A 22,637-nucleotide genomic window follows, 5' to 3' on the forward strand; every position below is an offset into this window, starting at 1 on the left:
AATAAAAATTCCTCAATTGTTATCTGTCTGGAAGTAGGAAATGGGGCCTGTCACTGCAACGAAATCTCCCCAAAGATATTGTGACGTAGCAGCAGGCAATATGGCCCACCATTATAATGAAAATTCCCAAATTGATTGTGAATGGGAGTAGGTTATTGGACCTGCCATTATCATGACAACTCCGCAACTTGCTCTTTACAATAGAAGCAACGTATGTGGACCTCCCTATGCTGTTTCTCGGATAACGCTCAGAGACATGGAATTAAAATATCTTACTCATTGCATGTATAGTAATTTACTTAGATATCCATATACAACATAGAATACCGTAGCGAAGCACGGGTACATTTGCTAGTATATATATATAATTCAATTTAGAAGTTAAAATAATACATTAAAATATGCAAACACGAACTAAAATAGAGTCAATGGGATAAAAGCGCAGTTAACACAAATACACTAAGAGAAATGACATTACTACACATGATAAAAAAGACCACTATCCCTCATAAAACAGATGACGAGGTCTGCTGACTGCTCGTCATCTCACAGGATGCAGGAAATGGTACTCAAGAGTTTTAGCCTATGACGCAGATCGACCAGGTCCACGCACTCCATAATGATGTGTACCAGGTAAGATGGTCGCCGCAAGTACACACTGGAAGGGGTTCTCCTTTTAGTAAATAGGAGTGCGTGACTATACTGTGGCCGATCCGAAGACGACATAATACCAATGCTTCCCTCCGAGAATCCCAAAGGGAAGTCCTCCATACCTTTGTTGTACCTTTAATCGCTCTCAGCTTATTTGGAAATGGAGTGGTCTGCCACTCTATCTCCCAATGGGAGATAACCAAATGTCTCAGCTGAGAGCTGAACCTTGTAAGGCAACAGAGGCAGTGTCCTGGATCCGCTGCACCAGAGGGTGCCGAGGGAAACAGGTATAAATAGACTGTATCAAGCTCAAGGAGCTGGTACACAGAAAAAAGTGTTGGCACTCATCGGACAGTGCATACCACAGAGCTTCAGAGATAGCACAGAGCACTGCTGTGTACACACTACAGGTTTCCAGGAGAGCAAAAAGACACCTATCATTGTTGACAACGAACGCACAGCAAACCTTCGTTTCTGTCCTCGAACCATCCGTGTAAGCGACGACTGAACGTGGATACCGGCTAACAACGGACAGGAAGAGCCTCCGATAAATCAAAGGGTCCGAGTTTTCTTTTGGGCCAGTCTGCAGATCCAGGATTATTTCAGGCCATCATATTATCCATGGAGGTACCCCACTTGGTTGTCTGACAAGGCAGGGAACTGAAGGTACATCAAACAATCTGTGACTGTTATCCAAGTGTATTCCTGCCGGCCGTATTACTCGAGGATAAGCATCGTACAGCTGACGATGTCCATTGTGGAATACGCAAGGATAGCTTGGGTTAAGTGGCATGTCGCAAATTTGCTGCATAGGACAGAAGCATTTGCTGGTGCCTCAGGTGTAAAAGCAGCACACCAGATTAGCGAGCAGGCTAGCAATGGGGTTTGTACGAAAAGCTTCCGTCGCCAACCTAACCCCACTGTGGTGGCTGCTATTCAGTTTCGCAAGGACGCTTTGTCTTGCTGATCCATATTCTGCACTGCCATAGTCTAACCTGGATAATATGTGTGCCCTATAAAATTTTATGAGCACAGTGTGGTCAGCCGCCCAATTAGTGCTGCTAAGAAACTTCAAGATATTCAACTTCTTGATGCAGTGCACTTTTAACTGCCGCATATGTGACTCCCATAATAATTTGCTATCGAAAAGAAGCCCAAGAAATCGGTGTCAACTAAGGGAAGAGCGACATTTCCTAAATGAAGCTCAGGATGGGAGTGAAGAATGCGCTGCTGGCAAAAGTATACAACAGAGGTCTTTGCGGTTAAAAACCGAAAGCAAAGTCCACTGTTCCACTCTCCTAATAGCTTGCTGTAACTGCCGCTCTGCGGCTGCCATATTATGTGAGCTATAATGCAAAGCAAAATCGTCCATATATAGCAATGGTATTACTGCTGAACCAGCAGCAGCGACAACACCATTTATGGCAATCACAAACAGATTGACACTAAGAACGGAACCCTGTGGGACCCCATTTTCTTGAATGTGGTATTGTGAATACCCTCCCTACTCGGACATGGAATAATAATAATGTTATTTGTTTTACGTCCCACTAACTACTTTTCGGTTTTCGGAGACGCTGAGGTGCCGGAATTTAGTCCCGCGGGAGTTCTTTTACGTGCCAGTAAATCTACCGACACGAGGCTGATGCATTTGATTACCTTCAAATATCACCAGACTGAGCCAGGATCGAACCTGCCACATTGGGGTCAGAAGGCCAGCGCCTCAACCGTCTGAGCCACTCGGCCCGGCTGGACACGGAACAGAGGGAGGGACAAAAATTCGCAATAAATACTGGAAAGTTACCTCGAAATCTCCATTGGTGCAGGACTGAAAGGATACCATATCACCATGTGGTGTCATAGGCCTTTTCTAAGTCAAAGAAAACAGCCACCAAACGCTGTTTGCGGAGAAATGCATCCGGGATAGAACTCTCCAGGCGTACCATGTGGTCAGTGGTCAAGCTATCGGCTCAAAAACAACCATGTTACTTGGACAAAAGTCTTTGTTTCTCCAGACACCACACAAGTTGGCGATTTACCATACTCTCAAATAGCTTACACAAACAGTTAGTAAGACAAATAGGTCTATAACTTCCTGCAAACATGGGATTTTTGTCAGGCTTGAGGACAGGAATGACTATGCCCTCTCGCCACTGAGATTGAAACTCACCCTCTATCCAGATTCTAATGAACACACACGAAGGAAATATAATAGACTAACCTCACCAAGGTGTTTCAACAACTGGTTATGGACATTGTCTGGCCCAGGAAACGTGTCCTTGCAAAGCGCCAATGCGCTGTAGAGTTGGGCACGTTATAGTCCTCTGAAGCTTGAGTGGCAAAACTACGGTGATGACATTCTGCCTGCCGCTTCAGGGCGAGGAAATCACGATGGTAATTCCTGGAGCCAAACACATCCGCGAAATGACTAGCTACATGGTTAGCAATCGAGAGTGGCTCCGTAATAATACTGCCTGCAATGGAAATTCCCGGTACAGAAGATGATTTCTGGATACCCGAAATACATCGAAATTTAGTCCACACTTGAGATGAAGTATGCGACATCATAGATGACACATATCTCTCCCACAAAGCTTTCTTACTTTGGCGAATAAGAACTCGCGCCTTAGCGCAAAGTTTTTTAAATGTTACAGTAGCCTGCCTACGACAAAGTTTATGAGCGCGACGGCTGCTGCAATATCTTCGTTCCACCAGGAACGAGTTTTCGGCGAGGAGTCGCTGAAAAGGAGGGAATTGACTCCTGAGCAGCAGCAAGAAACTTGTATTATGTAATTGACATCGCCGTCTACGCTCTGCCTGGTCACGTCATTAAAAACAGCTAGGGATGTGAACTTTGGCCAATCAGCTTGTTAAGAATCCATCGAGGAGGAGCCTCGATGGATTTGTTTCAAATAAGTATGAACAATGGGAAAATGGTCGCTGTCACAGACATCATCGTGTGCATTCCACCGAGACAGGGGAACCAGGGTTCGGCTGTATAGAGTGACGTCTATGCGAGAGTATGTGCTGTATTGTACACTGAAATGAGTTGGTTCTCCGGTATTCAAAATACATAAAACCAGCTCTCTTACTAATGTTTCCAACTCCCTCCCTTTGGGGCAAGGAGCTTCAGAGCCCCATATAGGAGGATGGGCTTTGAAATAGCCCAATAAGAGGAAAGGAGGTGGAAGCTGATCCATAAAATCAGTGAGATCATTTAAATAAAGAGGCTGGCTTGGTGGAAAATAAACATTACTCACTGTTGCTATGACAGACAGCGGAACGCGAACTGCTACATCTTCCAGCGGGGTTCGTAATGGAATCTCTTCGCTGTAGGTATCAGAACGGACAATAATGCCAACGCCACCGGAAGCCCGGTCAGCATATTGTCGTTCGAGTATATTACATGTAATAAATCTCGTTGTAGACCATATTGGGTATCAGATTATAAATATTAAAATAAGAAAAGTAATATACACCACCTTTCCAATATTTATCATCCTTATATTTAGGATACAAACATTACACGGGTGTTATGAATTGGGCTTTAACCTATGTTTGAAGGAACTTCATCTACATATACGCTGTTTCAGGCCTGAACAATCCTGTGATGTGTTACTACTCCATTAGTCAACTACTTATGTGATTTTTTTCACCTAACTCTCATGTCTATACAATGGAAAGAGATTTTAACTCGTGGCTATTCTAATTACCTTCTTCACTCTAACGAATATAAAAATAATCATTTCTATGAATAAACATTTTCATTGATTGACTGATAGCAATATGATATCCTGTATTATTTTATTTACTTCACTATCAGCTATAAGTTGTTTTTTACGTTTTAACCTCCATCAATACAAGTGTAGTTTTTACTCTTAGCTATGTCGAACATTGTTAGAAGTTTTCACAGTAATTTTAAGGCTTTTGATTGTCTCTAATGTAAACATCAGATCTTAAGGAACCATATACTTTAAGGTCACTAGGTCCGGGGCCCTGACCTAACATTAGGCTAAGGATTATTTTGGGTGAGGATGCTTACGACAGTTAAGCGAAACATGTTCCAACTTATAACACCAGTGTAATGTTTGTATCCTAAATATAAGGACGGTAAATATTGGAAAGGTGGTGTATATTATTCTTCTTATTTGAATATTTATAATCTGTTGACTATAGTCGAAAATTTCTCAAGACCATATGATGACATAGTCTGGGCGCCTTGGGCGCAGCGATCTTCTAGGAAGGTGTTCCAGTTGTAAATGACGAACATTGGAGAGACTGTGCTATCATGCTAAAGTCTAGTGTCTTGGCCAGTGCATTCAGAGAATTAAACTTCCTGGTAGGAAAGACCATCCAGGGTCTTGGAACTCCTGGATCTTCTTCTCACTCAGGTATACCGGACAGTTTCGATCTCGAGGAGAATGAAGACCAGGGCAGATAGCGCACCTATATGGAGTTTTGCACTCTTCTGCACCATGAACTTCTATCCACACATACCACACATAGATGGATTCGAAAAACGGGATACCACGTGTCCGGATCTCTGGCACTGACATCATCGCATAGGAGGCGGGATGTAGGCCTCACATCGCAACGATAGGTTGTTACCTTGACTTTCTCTGGCAACACTGACAATTTGAAGGAGACTATGAATGCGCCCATGGCACGTCTTCACCATTGACTTTGCGCATGATGCGCAAGAAGTACGTCACGCCACGGTGCTCCATGTCTTCAATCAATTCATCGCCAGTGTTCCGAACGAGATCACGGTGGAAAATAACTCCACGGACCAGATTCAAGGTTTTGTGCTCCTCCACTTTGATGGGGATAAAGCACCCGATCTGCTTGGAGCGCAGTACTCATCTTCAAAAGCAAACCACCATTGCGCATTTCCTTAAGATCCTCAAGTTCACCGTATACACCTTCGATGTGTCGACTGAAAAGAATAGATTTGACCAGCTTGAAATCTTGCCCATCGGTTTTGGTAGCAACCAGGAACTTGGGGAAGCAGGAACCCAGACTAATACCCTGCGCTTGTTCCAAAGGGGTTGCCCCCCTTAAGGAAACAGATGTTAAAGACTTGGGTAGCAAACACCCCAAGGAGGCAGGCGGAAGTGGTTTTGACGCCATGCCTGAAACCATCCTCCCTGAATGCCACCCACTCTGATCAGGGGTCTCTGTAGCCGAACCAAGCAGCCAAGGCAATACCCACCTGGTCGTAGCTGGAATTGCCCGAGGTCCAATGTTGGACGATGCCTAATACGGCATGACTGAGGCAATGAGCACTAGGACTCCCCTCCTCCAATCACCCGCAATAACATGTACCCAATAGCATGTACAGAGCACTAAATATAGAGAAAAAATAAAAACAATTATTAATAATATGCCCTTTTGGCAATCGGCTGTGCGGGGACCTGTGTTGTCAGGCGGACACTACTGCAAAGGTACAGGATGCCCCCACCCACCGATCCCTGGGTGGTAACAAGCGGGCTTACGGATGTAATCACACACGTAAGAGGCCCATCTCCAAGCAGCATGCACAACATGAATTTTGAATCAGTCTACAAATAACCCTCAAAAAAACAATAAAAAATAAAGAGGGGACCATGGCCACATGACCCTTTTAGTCGCCTTCTATGACAGGCAGGGATTACCTGTGAATGTATTCAGCCCCTCCCATCGACAGGGGGTCCGACACATTATACCAAACCGCAATCCATGTCCGTGCCTAGGTGTCTTACGACAGGCAGGGGATATCGTTGGTGTATTCTTTGTCTGTGTCCCCCGCCCACAGGGGGTAGTGTGGACTATGACCGGTACGACTATAAGAGAGAATGGTTTTACAGAAAACATATAAGCCATTTTAGGAAACTGGTGAATAGCAGTAAAGATTGAACCATAAATAATGAGGCGAGGCTAAAAATAACCGGACTGATTGTTTTCCAACTCCCTGTGGTTGTGATAACGACTCCGGCAGGTGAGTGTAACCTGTTTCCCTGTATTTCATCCTCACGCTGATGTGGAACCAGCAGTCTCACTGTAGCAGACATTATAAACAACCCGTGTACCTGAGTTCCATCAGAAAGACGTAGTGTGTTAAAGTCAAGCAACATGTGAATGTGAAACTCCTTGCAAAACTTGGAAAATCCACTACAAAAACTTTCAATTTGATAAGCAAAGTTTATGGTGATCAGTGTTTATCCTGTACTCAAGTTTTTGACTGGTTCAAAAAATTCAAAGAAGGAAGAGAAGTGATTGAAGATGATACAAGACCCAGCTGTCCTCGAAAATCAAGAACGGATGAAAATGTTGCAAAAGTTTGTAAAATTGTTAGGAAAGACTGCTGCTTGAGATTCGAGCCATTGGTTAATTAACCAACCTTGACAAGGATAAAAGACATATTTTGCAGGACAACATGGTGTGAAAAAAGTGTGTTCAAAGATTGTTTCAAAACTCCTTTTTGAGCAAAAGGACATGAGAATAAACATTTGTGCTGAAAACATTGAAAATGATCCCAGTTTCCTTGAGAATGTTACCACGTGATGAAACTTGTATTTTCCAATATGACCCCGAAACTAAGCGCAAATCCATGCATTGGACGAGTCTTTCTTCCCATCACAGGAGAAAGCATGCACGAGCAAATCCAAATTCAAGGCGATGATGATCTTTTATTGACATCCGGGGAGTCACTCAGGTTGACTGTGTACCACAAGGTCGGACAGTTAACCAAACCTACTACAAGATGTTTCGGAAACCCTCCATGAGAGAATCAGATGGGAAAGACCTGAAATATGGAAGAACCACTCCTGGATCCTGAAACAAAGCAATGCACTTTCTGTCAAGTAGTTCCAGATGAAGCACAAGATCCCTGTGTAGGAACACCCACCGTACGCACCGGATTTGTAACCCTGTAACATTTTTTTATGTTCCCCAAAATCAATCAAGTCTGCAACGAAAGGAACCTGGTATTAGTCTCTAGAAGCAGTGAAAGCAAAATCAACGAAGCTGATGAACAGTCTGACAGAAGCAGACCTACAGCAGTGCTTCCAACAGTACAAAATTTGCATGGAGTGGTGTCGGAACCAGGAAGGAGACTATGCTGAAGGGATAATATTTCCAATGTGTAATTTTTTATTTTCAGTAAAGATTTAGAAGCCCCTATGTGGTTAATTTTTAGCCACACTTTTGTATGTTGTAATTATAAATTGATGATGATGATGATGCTACTTGTTGTTTAAAGGGGCCTAACATTGAGGTCATCGGCCCCTAATGGTACGAAATGAGACGAAATGGAGTGACAAATTAAAAGTTCAAAAGCCTCCACTGACCAGAATTCAAAACGTGAGGGCGAAGAATGAATGGATGAATATGAATTTAAAACAATCAGTGGATACGACACGCAATGTTTTGCATTCAAAGAAACTGACATGAAACAATAGTATTGCTGAGCAATAATACTAAATCGATAACACTTTTAGTCCAAAGGGGTAAAAATCCAAGTCATCGGCTTCTCACAATGGTACTTATCGTTGGGAAAGTAGAACCAGGGTATTTGTCATGTTGTGGTACTAATCAAAAGTAGCTTAGACTCGCGGGATTCCACACAGTACGGTACTACTCACAGGTAATGAAATTCGCACAGAGAATACAGACCTATGGTGTTTCGCACACTGCGGCGCTATTTACAGGCAACACAAACCTATACAGGCAACGCAAACCTATGACGTTCCTCACAAAAGTAGACTAACCACAGGGACCCGCGCTATCCTGGGGTGTTACTCGCATAGTGGGTACTAAGTATAGGCAAGGCAGAACCATGGTGTCGCTCATCCCATGGTGTTGTTCTTATAGGGGTACGAATCACAGGTACTGTAGATGCCGCCAACGTACTCTGTTGCTACTAATCACAAAACCTATTTGGTACCTAACATAGTGGTACTACGTGCAAGTAAAAGCAACCCATGGTGTTCCTCGCATGATGGTACTAAGCCCAAGTAGTCTCATGGTTCTAATTTGATCATCCCTTGGTCACCCCTTTTAGTCGCCTCTTATGACAGGCAGGGGATACCGTGGGTGCATTCTTTGTCTGCATCCCCCACCCACAGGGGGAGTAATTATAATTTACTTTATAGGATTTGCACACTAGGTTATGAAGAATGGGTTGGTACGATTAAGAGGAAAATCAGAAAAAAGACAATATAGCACGTGATTGAGGAGAATGGGAACCAGTTGTGAAAGAAGCAATGACTAAACTTTCAGGGCAGAACGCTTAGAATGAAGCAACAAAATTAGGTTAGGACATTTGTTAAGACCTTATACCACAACAATAAAAAAAGCTTTCAGGCCAGTGTAACCATACTAAAACAATATTTTGAATAAGTGAAATACTATAAATTATATTAGTATGAAAAAATACTTACCTCTAAACTTCTTAGGGGGATTATTTAGGTCTCCTGCATCAGGAGAAACAACGCAGCGATCATCTACCAACCTGAAAACCAGTTATTCTAATATCAGATTGTCTTATATATAAAAGAGCACAATAATATCATGTTATTTCCACAATGGAAATGAGGTTTTTATCAAATGAACAATAAGTTGGTTAATTTTATTGGTTCTACGTCCCACTAAGTACTTTTACGGTTATCGGAGATGCTGAAGTGCAGGGATTTTGTTCCACAGTAGTTTTTTTTTACATGCCGATAAATCTACCGACATCAGGCTGACACATCTGAGCATCTTCAAACACCACCGGACTGAGCTAGGATCGAACCTGCCAACTTAGGCTCAGAAAGCTGACACCTTGTTTTAACTGCAATGATTCCAGGCAATGTATATAAAGAAGCAGCCTTGGGAGTTAGAGTAGAGTTGTTAGTGAGAGTTGCTAATGAAACTCGTGTACTCATGTTGTGGCTCTGTTGTTTTGGTAATCGGTTGACATGCTAATGTAGCAGTCAAATGTTTGTCAAGATGGCGGTTCATTAATATGTGTGTGTATTATGTGTATATAATTTGTAAGTAAAATAGTGTACACAATTGACAGCATCTCGTGTGTCCAACTTTGTCGTTACAACAGTGGTGACCGTAGACAGGACTTGAGAATAATTTTCGGTAGTGAATAACAGTGTAAGTGAACATCAGAACAAAATGCAAGTCATACTGGAAAATAGGTCTGTAATACAACTTAAAGACAAACTCGCAAAGAGAAATCATCTGACGCATGGCAATAAGAAATCATTGAAGACAAGGCTATGAGAAGAAATCATTGAAAACGACGATCCTGAAAAGTTTTTTTTATCGAGGTGGACAAAACACCGGACTCGTCATCGGAAGAAGAGGTAAATATAATCAAAATGTGTTCCAACTTTATGAGCTTGATACAGGCACTCAATGACAAGATCTCAATCAATCAATCAATCAATCAATCAATCAATCAATCAATCAATCAATACTGATCTGCAATTAGGGCAGTTGCCCATGTGGCAGATTCCCTATCTGTTGTTTTCCTAGACTTTTCTTAAATGATTGCAAAGAAATTGGAAATTTATTGAACATCTCCCTTCGTAAGTTATTCCAATCCCTAACTCTCCTTCCCATAAACGAATATTTGTCCCAATTTGTCCTCTTGAATTCCAAATTTATCTTCATATTGTGATCTTTCCTACTTTTAAAGAGACCACTCAAACTTACTCGTCTACTGGTGTCATTCCACGCCATCTCTCCACTGACAGCTCGGAACATACCACTTAATAATACCAATATAAATGGCCCGTTATTGGACATTATAAATTTTCCAGCTAACTCATTCCTGGTTGCCAGCGTTTCGCCCCCGTTAGCTTACACAGTGGCCTCCATGGTATGCACTAGCTATGCGTCTTGGTAGGTGTGCTAGGTACCAACTGATGAGCCCAACCTAGCACACGGGGGTGAAACGCTGGCAACCAGGAATGAGTTAGCTGGAAAAAAAAAAAAAAAAAAAAAAAAAAAAAAAAAAAAAAAAAAAAAAAAAAAAAATTTTTAATGTCCAATAACGAACCATTTATATTGGTATTATAAGTTTACTCATTCAGGACAAATATTCCAGATTCCCTATGGGAATGAACATCTATATCAACATACCACTTAGTCGAGCAGCTCGTCTCCTTTCTCCCAAGCCTTCCCAGCCCAAACTTTGCAACATTTTTGTAACGCTGCTCTTTTGTTGGAAATCACACAGAACAAATCGAGCTGCTTTTCTTAGGATTCTATCCGGTTCTTGAATCAAGTAATTCTGGTGAGGGTCCCATACACTGGAACCATACTCTAGTTGGGGTCTTATTAGAGACTTATATGCCCTCTCCTCGCAATGAAGATCTTTCCTTATATTAAGACCTAGGTATTTACAATGATCCCCAAAGGGAACTTTCACCCCATCAATGCAGTAATTAAATATGAGAGGACTTTTCCTATTTGTAAAACTCACAACCTGACTTTTAACCCGGTTTATCATCATACTATTATCTACTGTCCATCTCACAACATTATCAAGGTCATTTTGCAGCCCTAGTTTCGATTTGTGACAGTTTTTCCCAAAAGTGGTTATTATATTTTGTCTGTAAATTATGGAACAAATATAACACAAACACAAAAAAACTGCAATATTCAGTTTTCTAACCACAAGGCCACATTAACAACAACACATCTTTATAAAGATCATAGTAGTATCTCGGTACCACGTTTTTTTTAAATAAGGAGAACAATCCCTTTATTTTACCTCTGCAATTCCTGTGTTATATCTGTAAATTTTATTGAGTTTCACAGAAAGGATATCAGCTTGTTGGCATTTTGAAGATAGGACATGCACAGTGGAAAATTCTTTGTCTATGTAAGAGTTTTTTAAACAGAATCCTGGTGTGGCCTTTCTGTACCAAGAGCACGTTTACGTCTGACAATTTAACCGATTCATCTTCCATGTTTTTGTTGAAGTTCTTGATACCAAGTTGTATGGCAAGATCTTTAAGATCAAAGAAATCTTTGTGACACATTTCCTCTATAGAATAAGGTTTTCCCATTTCCTTTGCTTGCCTTATAATGGTTATGTACAGCTCTTGCACACAGATACGTCCATATTTCTTACAAATGCTGATGAAATGAAAATCCATCATAGCCTATTTCCAGTCATTTGACTGGGTCAGGAATGGAATGAACGAGGCCCCATCTAATGGCAAGGTTAGCAATTGTGCCGGCTGCCAAAGCTGTCGCACTCCCCTGGGGTAATGATTAATGACTGACAAATGAAATGAATGATATTGGAGAGTGTTGCCGAATTAAAGATGACAGGGAAAACCGGAGTACCTGCAGAAAAACCTGTCCCACCTCCGCATAGTACAGCACAAATCTCACACAGAGTAGCAAGTACAGAACCCTGCTGGATGCCATTAATTTTACTCTTCTTCTCTGATGATTTATTGTCTTCTGTTTGTGAGGTATGAGAACAGTCGTACGGCAGTTGAACTGAGATGAAGTCCTTCCCACTTAGCTAATACAATGCCAATATAACAAGTCATCAAATGCGCTGCTAAAGTCTATGAGAATTAGAAATGAAAATTTCCTGTCATCCATGACTTTTCTGATGTTATCCGTAATTCTAACTACGGCTATCGCAGAACTGTGTCTTTCCTAAAACCCAATTGAAGGGGTTCAAACAATGAATGAAAATGAAAACCTACAACCTGTTTTCCAGTCATTGACCGGGTCAGGGATGTAATGAATGAATTATATATAGGCTATTTTTACGATGGGGTCGCCACTCCCAAAGTGATGTGTATTAATGACTGATAGATGCTACAAAATGAGAATGAAGAGTGTTGCTGGAATGAAAGATGACAGGGAAAACCGGAGTACCCGGAGAAAAACCTGTCCCGCCTCCGCTTTGTCCAGCACAAATCTCACATGGAACGACCGGGATTTGAACAACGGTATCCAGTGGTGAGAGGCCGACGCGCTGCTGTCGGAGCCACGGAGGCTCCTCAAACAATGAATAATATTCTAAATATTGTACTGATGTAACCACAAAGGCACACACATGAAATGCTGTCAATTGTGTACACTGTTTTATTTACAAGTTATTTACACATATTCTACACACAAACTAATAAACTGCCATCATAAACAAAACACTACTACGAAGAATAAGAAGAAGACTGGAGACTGTAACACTTGCATGTCAGCAAACTACCAACGTAACAAATTCACATATTCAATTAACGATTTGTACTCATCACTCTCACTAAATCAACTCCAACTACTATGAAGGATAAGAAGGAGGCTGCTCCATTAGCATGTCACAACATGAGTTCACGACTTCCACACAAGTTGATCAAGATATTGATTCCCATAGGGAACCTGAAATATTTGTTCCGAATGAGTAAATTTATAATACCAATATAGTTGATCCGTTATTGGACATTATAAATTTTCCAGCTAACTCATTCCTGGTTGCCAGCGTTTCGCACCAGTTGGGCTCATCAGCTGGTAAATAGCACACCTACCAAGACGCATGGCTAGCACAAGTCTCATTAAAACAACTCACTCTACCGTCAAGACTGTCTCTTTATATACGCTGCCCGGCCAGGCTTCTAGAACAATATGACACAACATGTTGTCTCGTAATTTCGAGGGTCTCCAATAACCTATTTACAATGAATGGATTTTTCTATAACTTTCCAGCCGCACATTGCATTGTTCTGGACTTATTGCAGTGTGTTGCACAATATTGCAGTGGATTATACATCATATATACAGGTAATAATAAATTATATACTATTAATTACGTGTTCTTACATTAAATAAACTCGTATTAATATACATACAGCAGCTGTTTCACGACATAACCTCACAAATAATATGATCGTCCATACATAACTACATAAAGCATACTAATACTAAATAGATGTAAACAACTTCATAGCCACACCTCACAAATAATAATAATAATCATCAATATTTCCATTATTTACCCATGGGTTAGAGAATATTGTTTCCAAGTTATACTAGTCCATTACACTTGCATCAGTACTAGTTATCTATGTGTTAGTTTTTCTAGGGCTTTAGAGAGAGATGAAGGATTTGAAATGTGAATGTCCTAAGCTATCAAAAGCTTTCAATATATCAGTTAAGAGTAGGCCCGTATCCTGATTTCTCTCCTTTGTTGATTTTAATATTCCTGCAAGAATGGATGTATTTACCAGGGTCCCTGACTGACTGTCTTCTTCTTCTTTTCTTCATGGGGCCTCTAAATATTAGTTCCTAATTAGCGTTGACCTCTAAGATCTTTTGCTACCATGTTTCTCCTTCATTCCCACCTAGATATACCTGCTCCCTTCACAAAGCTGCAGGTTGTTCTTATTGGGTCTTCTTGATTTTTTCTGTCTCTTCACCTGGTAGTCCCAGAGTGGAGAGTCTGATTCTACCCAGCGCCTCACATTCAAAAAGTATGTGTTCAGCTGATTCTTCTGCTTCATTCCATTTCCTACATATGTTGTCTCTTATTACTCCGATTCTATGTAGGTGTTTTTTCAGATAGCAGTGTCCTGTCAACAGTCGTACTACCCATCTTATATTTTCTCTGCTGAGTTTCAACAGTTCTTTATTATGCTTCTTGTTTGGTCCTTTTATCAGTTCCTTTCCAAGCCTGCATCCTGGAGTATTTTTCCAGTTTTCCATTTCTTTTGTACCCATTTTCCTATGTAGTATCGGGCTTGTCCGTAGGAAATACCGCATACAGGTTCTGGGCCTACAAAATGTGTTTCTGCCCCTTTGCTGGCCAGTTTATCTGCCTTTTCATTTCCTTCTATACCTGCATGCCCTGGTACCCATTTATTTTGACAATGTTGTACTCAGAGCTTCAGGAAAAGTAAGTGGTAAATACCAGACAATTCTGGATATTATCCGGACTGCCTCTAGGCCTTAATGGCCGCTTGGCTGTCCGTAAAAATGAAAAATGTTCTTATTCCTATAGTTCATTTTCAGATTTTCGTCAAGACATGTTGTGATAGCTATCATTTCAGCTTGAAATACTGTAGTGTGTTTGCCCAGGTTCATCTGGATTGATCTCTCAGGTCCTCCCCGGTTGATCCCTCATCTTGTGACATCCAGTCTTTGAGCCATCTGACTGACTGTAGAAAACTCTCTCATGTTAACTAACAAAACAAAGCAGTTTACTATCTAAAATTATTTCTATTGCCCTCCTAACGACAGAGTACATGGTAATAGGTCTCCAAATTGACAGAATATTAGTTTTCCCCTCCCTGTGCAGCAGAATTGTCCTAGCTGTTATAAAACAGTTAGGTACTTTTCCTGTTGATAGCATTCTAGTAGCAATCATGGCTTGTATTTCACGAGCCAAATCTCTCTTAATCTATTACAAGAAGTTGATCAGGACCTGGAGCGATGTCTACAGCTATGTAGCGTGTTGCTTTAGCAATCTTGTTTTTGGAAATGATGCTGGTAAGTCATCTAACTGGATACATTCAGCTTCAGTAATCTTAGGAGAGTAATTATTTCTTTCATTTGTATTTTCAACTGAGAAAGCTCTTCCAAAGTCATCAAATATTTCTGGAACTTGGATTTTGTAATATTTGGATGATGGTTCGAGGACGTGTCTTACTGTCATCCTATGTCGATTATGGAATTGGTATTCATAAACTGATAATTATATCTGCTTCTGCATTTTTCATGGACTTTTTTTTATGCCTGTTCAGGATTGGAGGATTTACCAAATGTTTTATTTCTGTTATCTCTATATGCTTCATGTCGCACCGACACAGATACCGGTACATTCAATTCACAAAGTATACATTTATTAATCACCTATTCAATACATACAGTACCACGTTTTGTGGTTAAATAATCATATAAGATTGAAAAGTTGTGGACATGTTTTGCCCTTCTTATTGGGCATCATCAGCACATTAGCTAATCTTAAAACAGTTTTATTAAGAATGACTACACTATTGTTTATAAAAAATTGAGATGAGATATGTTATGATATTAAAACATTATTTCTTTGAAACAGTAGTTAAGAAATCAGAATGGAAAGTACAAACACATGTTAAAATTATTGTAGTATATTATACAATATTGTCTAAAAAATTATTTATAATGATAAGAAGTTTTTAAAAAACTGCATATAACTGGAAACTGAAATGGATCCTCTTCTTAAAGAAAGTCAGTAATATTTGCCGCGCTCGCTGCTAAGTAGATCTGAGGACGAAATTTGTTTTAAATTATGCGTTCCAACTGTTAAAATTAAGTGAAGGAGAAACAATGGTGTTCCTTCGTTGAGTTGATAAGTACACTCTGGTGTAATCGTAGAAATGGAGTATAAGTTGGAAATTTATCTATGTTTGAAAGTTATTTCTGTTAGAGGGCCTACACTTTCTTCTGGCCTCATTATACTTAGTAGCTGGGTGTTTAGAAATTGATAAAAAGTTTATGCTGTTGTGAAGAAAACTACAGAAATCAACAGCTCTGTTATATTCAGTATCATCTGCATGAGATATATTGATGAATTTAACTTTAATATGCATAGGAAGATAGGCTTCTAAACTTTTAGGTCATTTACAATTCCACAGATATAAATTATAATACTGTATTAGTCAATTCACAATATATTATACAGTGAAATATATACTAATAAATGAAATTCAAGCCTGCAGATATTCTAGAATATTCAAATAATAATTCCACTAAATACTACTTACCCCAATGTACTGAGGAAACCACACACACTGCCTTCTGCATACAGAGAGACAATGTCTCCCATATGCAGGAAACTAGCTGATCCAATTATTTCTCCCATTTTTTTTATTGCTGTTCATGTCTTCCTCGAGAAATACGTACCACGATGCCCCATACCTTCATTTTGAGTTTTCCACGTATTATATACTCATCTTTACAGAAAAGCACACCAATAATGGATCCTATAACAAAATGACAATATATCAGTACACAGAGCAGTATCCCTACACTGGATGATTACAACTGCAAAAGAAGAATAATATAATGAAAAAACTGGCATTTTTGCTTTTGACAACCACAATAATTCAGACTCTGACACCTACTGGCTAAATGGCTGCCAACATCTTTGAAGACGGCAGACAGAGTAATAAAAGCATTTCACGAGACTGTACCCTTATTGTTTCCCAGGATTTTCTTAGCCCACAACAACATACACTTCAGTGAAAGTGTTATTACATTCCATTGTTTAGTACCATTAGCATCTGACTCAGGACATAACAATGATATCGAAGACTCAACATGACGGCTAATAAGAGCAGAATGTACATATTATGGAACACACATTGAGAGTACATACAAAAGAAAATGGTACACAGATTGCCGGGCTGAGTAGTTACGACAGTTCAGGTAGCTGGCCTTCTGACTCCAACTTGGCAGGTTCGATCCTGGCTTGGTCTGGTGGTATTTGAAGGTGCTCAAATACATCAGCCTCTCGAGTCCGTAGATTTACCGGCATGTAAAAGAACTTCTATGGGACTACACTCCATAGGAGTAAATGTAGTTAGCGGGACGTAAAGCAAATAACATTACGGTATTATCATCATCATCGGTACACGGATGCGTGAATGAACTAAGCGCCCTCAGATCCTCCAACCATTCATGCCATAACTAATGCTGCAGCTATCCTGTGGTTTTTAAAGGTGCTCAAATACTCCAGCCTCGAGTTGGTAGATTTAATGGCATGAGAAAAAGAACTCCTCCACAGGTCAAAAATTTCCACCACTCCATCATTGCCAAAAAACTTCAATACAGAAATAATAATAATAATAATAATGTTATTGGCTTTACGTTTCACTAACTACTTACCGGTATACAGTTTTCACGGGGCAAGTTGACCGTGTGGTAGGGGCGCGCAGCTGTGAGCTTGTATCCGGGAGATAGTGTGTTCGAACCCCACTGTCGGCAGCCCTGAAGATGGTTTTCTGTGACTTCCCATTTTCACACCAGCCAAATGCTGGGACTGTACCTTAATTAAGGCCACGGCCACTTTCTTCCCACTCCTAGGCCTTTCCTAACGCATAATTGCCATAAGATCTATCCGTGTCGGTGCGACATAAAGCAAATAGCAAAAAAATACATATATATACAGTTTTCAGAGATGCCAGTGTACTGGAATGTTGTCCCACAGGACTTCTCTTTTTACGTGCTAGTAATGTATCAACACAAGTCTGACATATCTGAGCAACTAAAAATAATATTAACGGGCTGAGCTGGGATCGAACCTGCCAACATGAGCTCAGCACTTTACTGTCTGAGCTCTTCAGTGCAGCATCAATGTAGTTAATGGGACATAAAACCATTACCATCATTACTTGCTTGAAAATTAACTTCCAATTCAGTGTGATGATTCCAATAGGCTTTTCTTTTTTCTTTTTTTTTTGCTACTGGCTTTACGTCGCACCGACACGGATATGTCTTACAGCGACGATGGGACAGGAAAGGGCTAGGACTGGGAAGGAAGCAGCCGTGGCCTTAATTAAGGTACAGCCCCAGCATTTGCCTGGTGTGAAAATGGGAAACCACGGAAAACCATCTTCAGGGCTGCCGACAGTGGGGTTCGAACCTACTATCTCCCAAATACTGGATACTGGCCACATTTAAGCGACTGCAGCTATCGAGCTTGGTTCCAATAGGCTATCACATCACCATTTAATATGCTAATCACACTCAATTTCTTTTTTTTTTTTTTTTTTTAATGCTCAGTGTCTAACATTGCACTAATATACAGTACAGGCCGGTGTTTGCCTGATGTGAAAACTAGAAAATGAAAATCACCATCCCCAGAATGAAAGCTAACAGCCACAGGACACGTAACACTTAGCTAACTCCCTTGGTAAAATTCCCTTCTTTGGCAATCAATGAGGCACATGGAGGGATATGATGAACAGGTGAAAAATGTTATAAAAGAAAAAGAATTTTCATTAATATTTGCTTTACGTTGCACCGACACAGATAGGTCTTATGTGGGATAGGAAATGCCTAAGAATGGGAAGTGACCATGGCCTTAAGCATTTGCTTGGTGTGAAAATGGGAAACCACAGAGCCCCATCTTCAGGGCTGCCAACAGTGGGGATCGAACCCATTATCTCCCTGATGCAAGCTCACAGCTGTGCACCCCAAACCGCATGGCCAACTCGCCTAATCATTAATGTTCTCCAAAGACTTCAATTGTACTATAATCAGTAATGTGCTGGCATATGTATAAACTGTTTTGTTTAATGGATTTGAAGGCTACTGACAAAGGGACCCTAACTCTATGGCTACCACCACCTGACCATCGGAAAGAGAGTTGCCTACATAAGCAGCTTTCTACATTATCCTTACAAATACACCCCACGGTAAGAATGCAGGAATTCAATCAAGAAAAATATATACAGGTTGAAGCGTAATTCGCGCACTTGGGCGTCGCAGCGCGACTCATCACATGCCAGCAATAAAAAAATGTATCTTACAAAATTTCGTCTTGCGAGTATATCCGGTAGAAAACGGACATTGAAGAGTAACAATCTGGCAACACTGTAACCATATGTAGGGTAACTAACGCTGTCAGCACGCTCTCGTCGTGCTGTGCAGTTGGTGCAGTGGGTAGAGTTTTTGGTTGGCATGCAGGAGGTCGATGGTTCGATCCTGGGTTGAGGCGCATTTTTTATTTGCTAATTTCCATCTGACATTACCTACTGTAATACAGTAAGACACCGTTTCTGAGGTCACATGTATCCTACATTTACAGCATAATAATAATAATAATAATAATAATAATAATAATAATAATAATAATAATAATAATAATAATAATAAATAATAATAATAATAATAATGATAAAACATTGAGATATGTACTAAACAGCATGTGGTTACCAGACGCAATGTTGAAAGGCAGAATTATTGGGACCATGGTGATAACACATACAAATTGTAACCGAGTTTGGACATTATTCGCAGAGCACGTTGCTAGGCCTACTGGTAACGTAAGGCCCTAACGAAATGTAATGGACCTGAACGAGGCAAGAATAATAGTTGGTACTAATCTATGGGACCATTGGAGGAGGGTACAAAGAAAACAGGTTTCACATCTAGTAGATGAAGTGGTGCGAATAAATTCACGTCCACGTTCATTTCTAGGATCGTAGTATGTAAGTGCAAATGGTTTCTAGAGGACCCACTGCAATCGCTGTTGACGATTAAGATGGCAGATACCATACCACCTGGACTACATTTACGAAATGAAAACCGTACGCCTCAACCCAGGATCGACCACTCGACCTCCTGCATGCTAACCCAAAACTCTATCCACTGCACCAACTGTACAGTACGACTAACTTCTGCTGACAGAGGTAGTTACCCTACATGTGGTTACAGTGTTGCCAGATTGCTACTCTTCAACGTCGTTTTTCTGCCGGATATACTCGCAAGACGAAATTTTGTAAGAGACATTTTTTTATTGCTGGCATGTGAGGAGTCGCGCTGCGACGCCCGAGTGCGCGAATTACGCTTCACCCTGTATAAACATGATTAAAAACATCATAATGTCTGGTGAACACTGAGATAAAGCTGGAAAAGCATAATTCTTCACTATGAATTACAAAGTTGTATGCCCAAAATACTATCGTCCTCTTGTGATATAACAAGTGATATCTAATGCATGGACGTCAGCACAACTACTTGCAGGGAGGTGCAGTGCCAGAAAGTTTAGTTGAAGCGGAGAATGGGGATTCTGGGAAAATTTTAAAAATCTAAAATCAGAATGTGTTGTTTTTAAGGCATTTCATCGCTAAAAATGTCCTTCTCCAGTTAATTGCAATTCATTTCTGAAAAAATTTTTAATTTTAGAATTTGCTTTACGTTGCACTGACACAGAGAGGTCTCATGGTGGCAATGGGATAGGAAAGGGCTAGGTGTGGGGAAGAAAGCGGCCATGGCCTTTATTAAGGTACAGCCCCAGCATTTGCCCAAGTGTGAAAATAGGAAACCATGGAAAACCATCTTCAGGGCTGCCAACAGCAGGGTTCAAACCCACTATTTCCCGGATGCAAGCTCACAGCTGCGCGCCCTTAATCGCACAGCAAACTCGCCCATCCGAAACTTTTACTTGTTTATTTTTTGTTAATGTGATGTAAAAATAGCTCTACAGAACAGTTTTACAAAGTAACAAGGGATATCTCTCTTAGGTTGTAGTTTTTAAGATACCAAATTGCATGTATAACGTGACCACTGGAAATACGGAGGAACCCCAAATGAATTCGTCTGGTATGCAGAATCAAGGAACACCGTTCTACACACCCAAGGACCTGAAGATCAATCTGAAACACCCCATGATGTGTGCTATTGAATGCACATTCACAACATTATTGTGTGTCAGTCTACGATGGGAGACAAGAGGCTAAGAGAACTATGCATGTTCAGTGTTCACAGGAAGACAGTGTAAGGGATCACAATTCATTGACATTATGACAAACAAATCTTAACACAAAAACAAGGCAGCTAAAGTTTTTGTTCTAATATTTATTTGCTTTTTGTTTTCAATCTGCTTCACGTCACACCGACACAGATAGGTCTTATGACGACGATGGGATAGGAAAGGACTAGGAATGGGAAGGGCCTTACCTGGTGTGGAAAACGGGAAACCACAGAAAACCATCTTCAGGGCTGCCAACAGTGGGGTTCTAACATATCTCCCGAATGCAAGCTGACGGCTACATGACCCAACCGCACAGCGACTTGCTCGGTCATATGTTTTAAAATGGACTAGATTTTTCCAAAGTTTTATTGCATGTTTATTAAATTGAATTATTGAATTTCTATTCTACTGAATAAAAATGGACACTAAGTTCCCATGTACAGATGGATTAGCATTACATTTACACAAAGAAATTCTGTTCTATAATGAATCACTTTTTTTTTTTTGTTTGCTGGTGGTTTAACATTGCACTAAAACAGAAAAGGTTTTCGGCGATGCTGGGATGGGAAAGTGACAGGATTGTGAAGATAGCAGCCATGGCCTAAATTAAGGTACAGCCCCAGTATTTGTCTGGTGCAAAAATGGGAACCAAGGAAAACCATCTTCAGGCCTGCTGACGGTGGAATCTGAACCCACCATCTCCCAAATCCAAACTGCAAGCCATGCAACCCTAACTACATGACCAACTCACTTGGTACATTCTACATTACAAAACCTATTTTTCTTGTGCAAGCGTACCCTCTTGCATCCCCCGCATAGTGTCCATAACCTGATGTGATTTGGAGTAATTATGTCATGAAGCAAAGAGTTCCTAGATCTCATGCAAAATCAGCACAATCACTGCAAAGAACATATAACATTGTCCAACAGGTTATGATGAAGATAACTTATTAAAGAATAAGGTCAAGTACAGGAGCCTTAGTAGGCTTGCACAACAGATATTTTTTTAAATGGAATGAAATCTCAGTCAATGACTTGAATATTTAGACCAGGACGACAGGCCTAGTAGAGAATCAGGTATCTTCAGAGAAGTAACTCACATTATTCTCTTAAAAAAAAAAAAAAAGGCAGTAAGTTAGGCCTACTCTCTTTTTGTCAAACATACCGAAAGACAATTGCATGTTGAAACAAATGGACCATTCCAGAGATAACATTAGCACCAAAGAAAATGGCCCCTGTATACTGAAAAAAACTGTTACCATAATAAGATAAACAAGTCTGTCTGCATAGCACAACTGGCTAGGTGCAGTGGTTCGAACCCTGGACAATGCATCACATAATTAACATGCAAGTTATAAAAAAAAATTCAGACTAGTGTTCCAGCACACTAGCATCCTTAATGCCGAGGAAATTAAAACACACAGCCTAGAGTGACCATCATATTCAGACTGACAGAGTGATGAGTGAGTGTTGGCAGGAAGAACAACCAAGACACACAGGTGCTAGTTTCACGCCAAGGTGACTGCAG

At 40.5% G+C, this 22,637-nt stretch overlaps 1 protein-coding gene across 5 annotated transcripts in view; it reads right to left on the reverse strand.

Moving 5' to 3' along the window:
- Nucleotides 1–22,637, reverse strand: part of Itpr (Inositol 1,4,5,-trisphosphate receptor) — a 1,013,977-nt gene that overhangs the window by 973,491 nt on the left and 17,849 nt on the right. For all 5 annotated transcript variants that reach the window (XM_067141353.2, XM_067141352.2, XM_067141351.2 and 2 more), the window contains exons 2-3: nucleotides 16,395–16,613; nucleotides 9,072–9,142 (exon numbers count right to left, since the gene is read on the reverse strand). In XM_067141353.2, coding sequence (XP_066997454.1) covers nucleotides 9,072–9,142; nucleotides 16,395–16,492 — 169 coding nt within the window. In that variant the 5' untranslated portion in view covers nucleotides 16,493–16,613. The remainder of the gene's footprint in view (nucleotides 1–9,071; nucleotides 9,143–16,394; nucleotides 16,614–22,637) is intronic.

The sequence above is a fragment of the Anabrus simplex genome, chromosome 2 (genome assembly GCF_040414725.1).
Source record: "Anabrus simplex isolate iqAnaSimp1 chromosome 2, ASM4041472v1, whole genome shotgun sequence".
In the NCBI taxonomy this organism is placed as follows: Eukaryota; Metazoa; Arthropoda; class Insecta; order Orthoptera; family Tettigoniidae; genus Anabrus; species Anabrus simplex.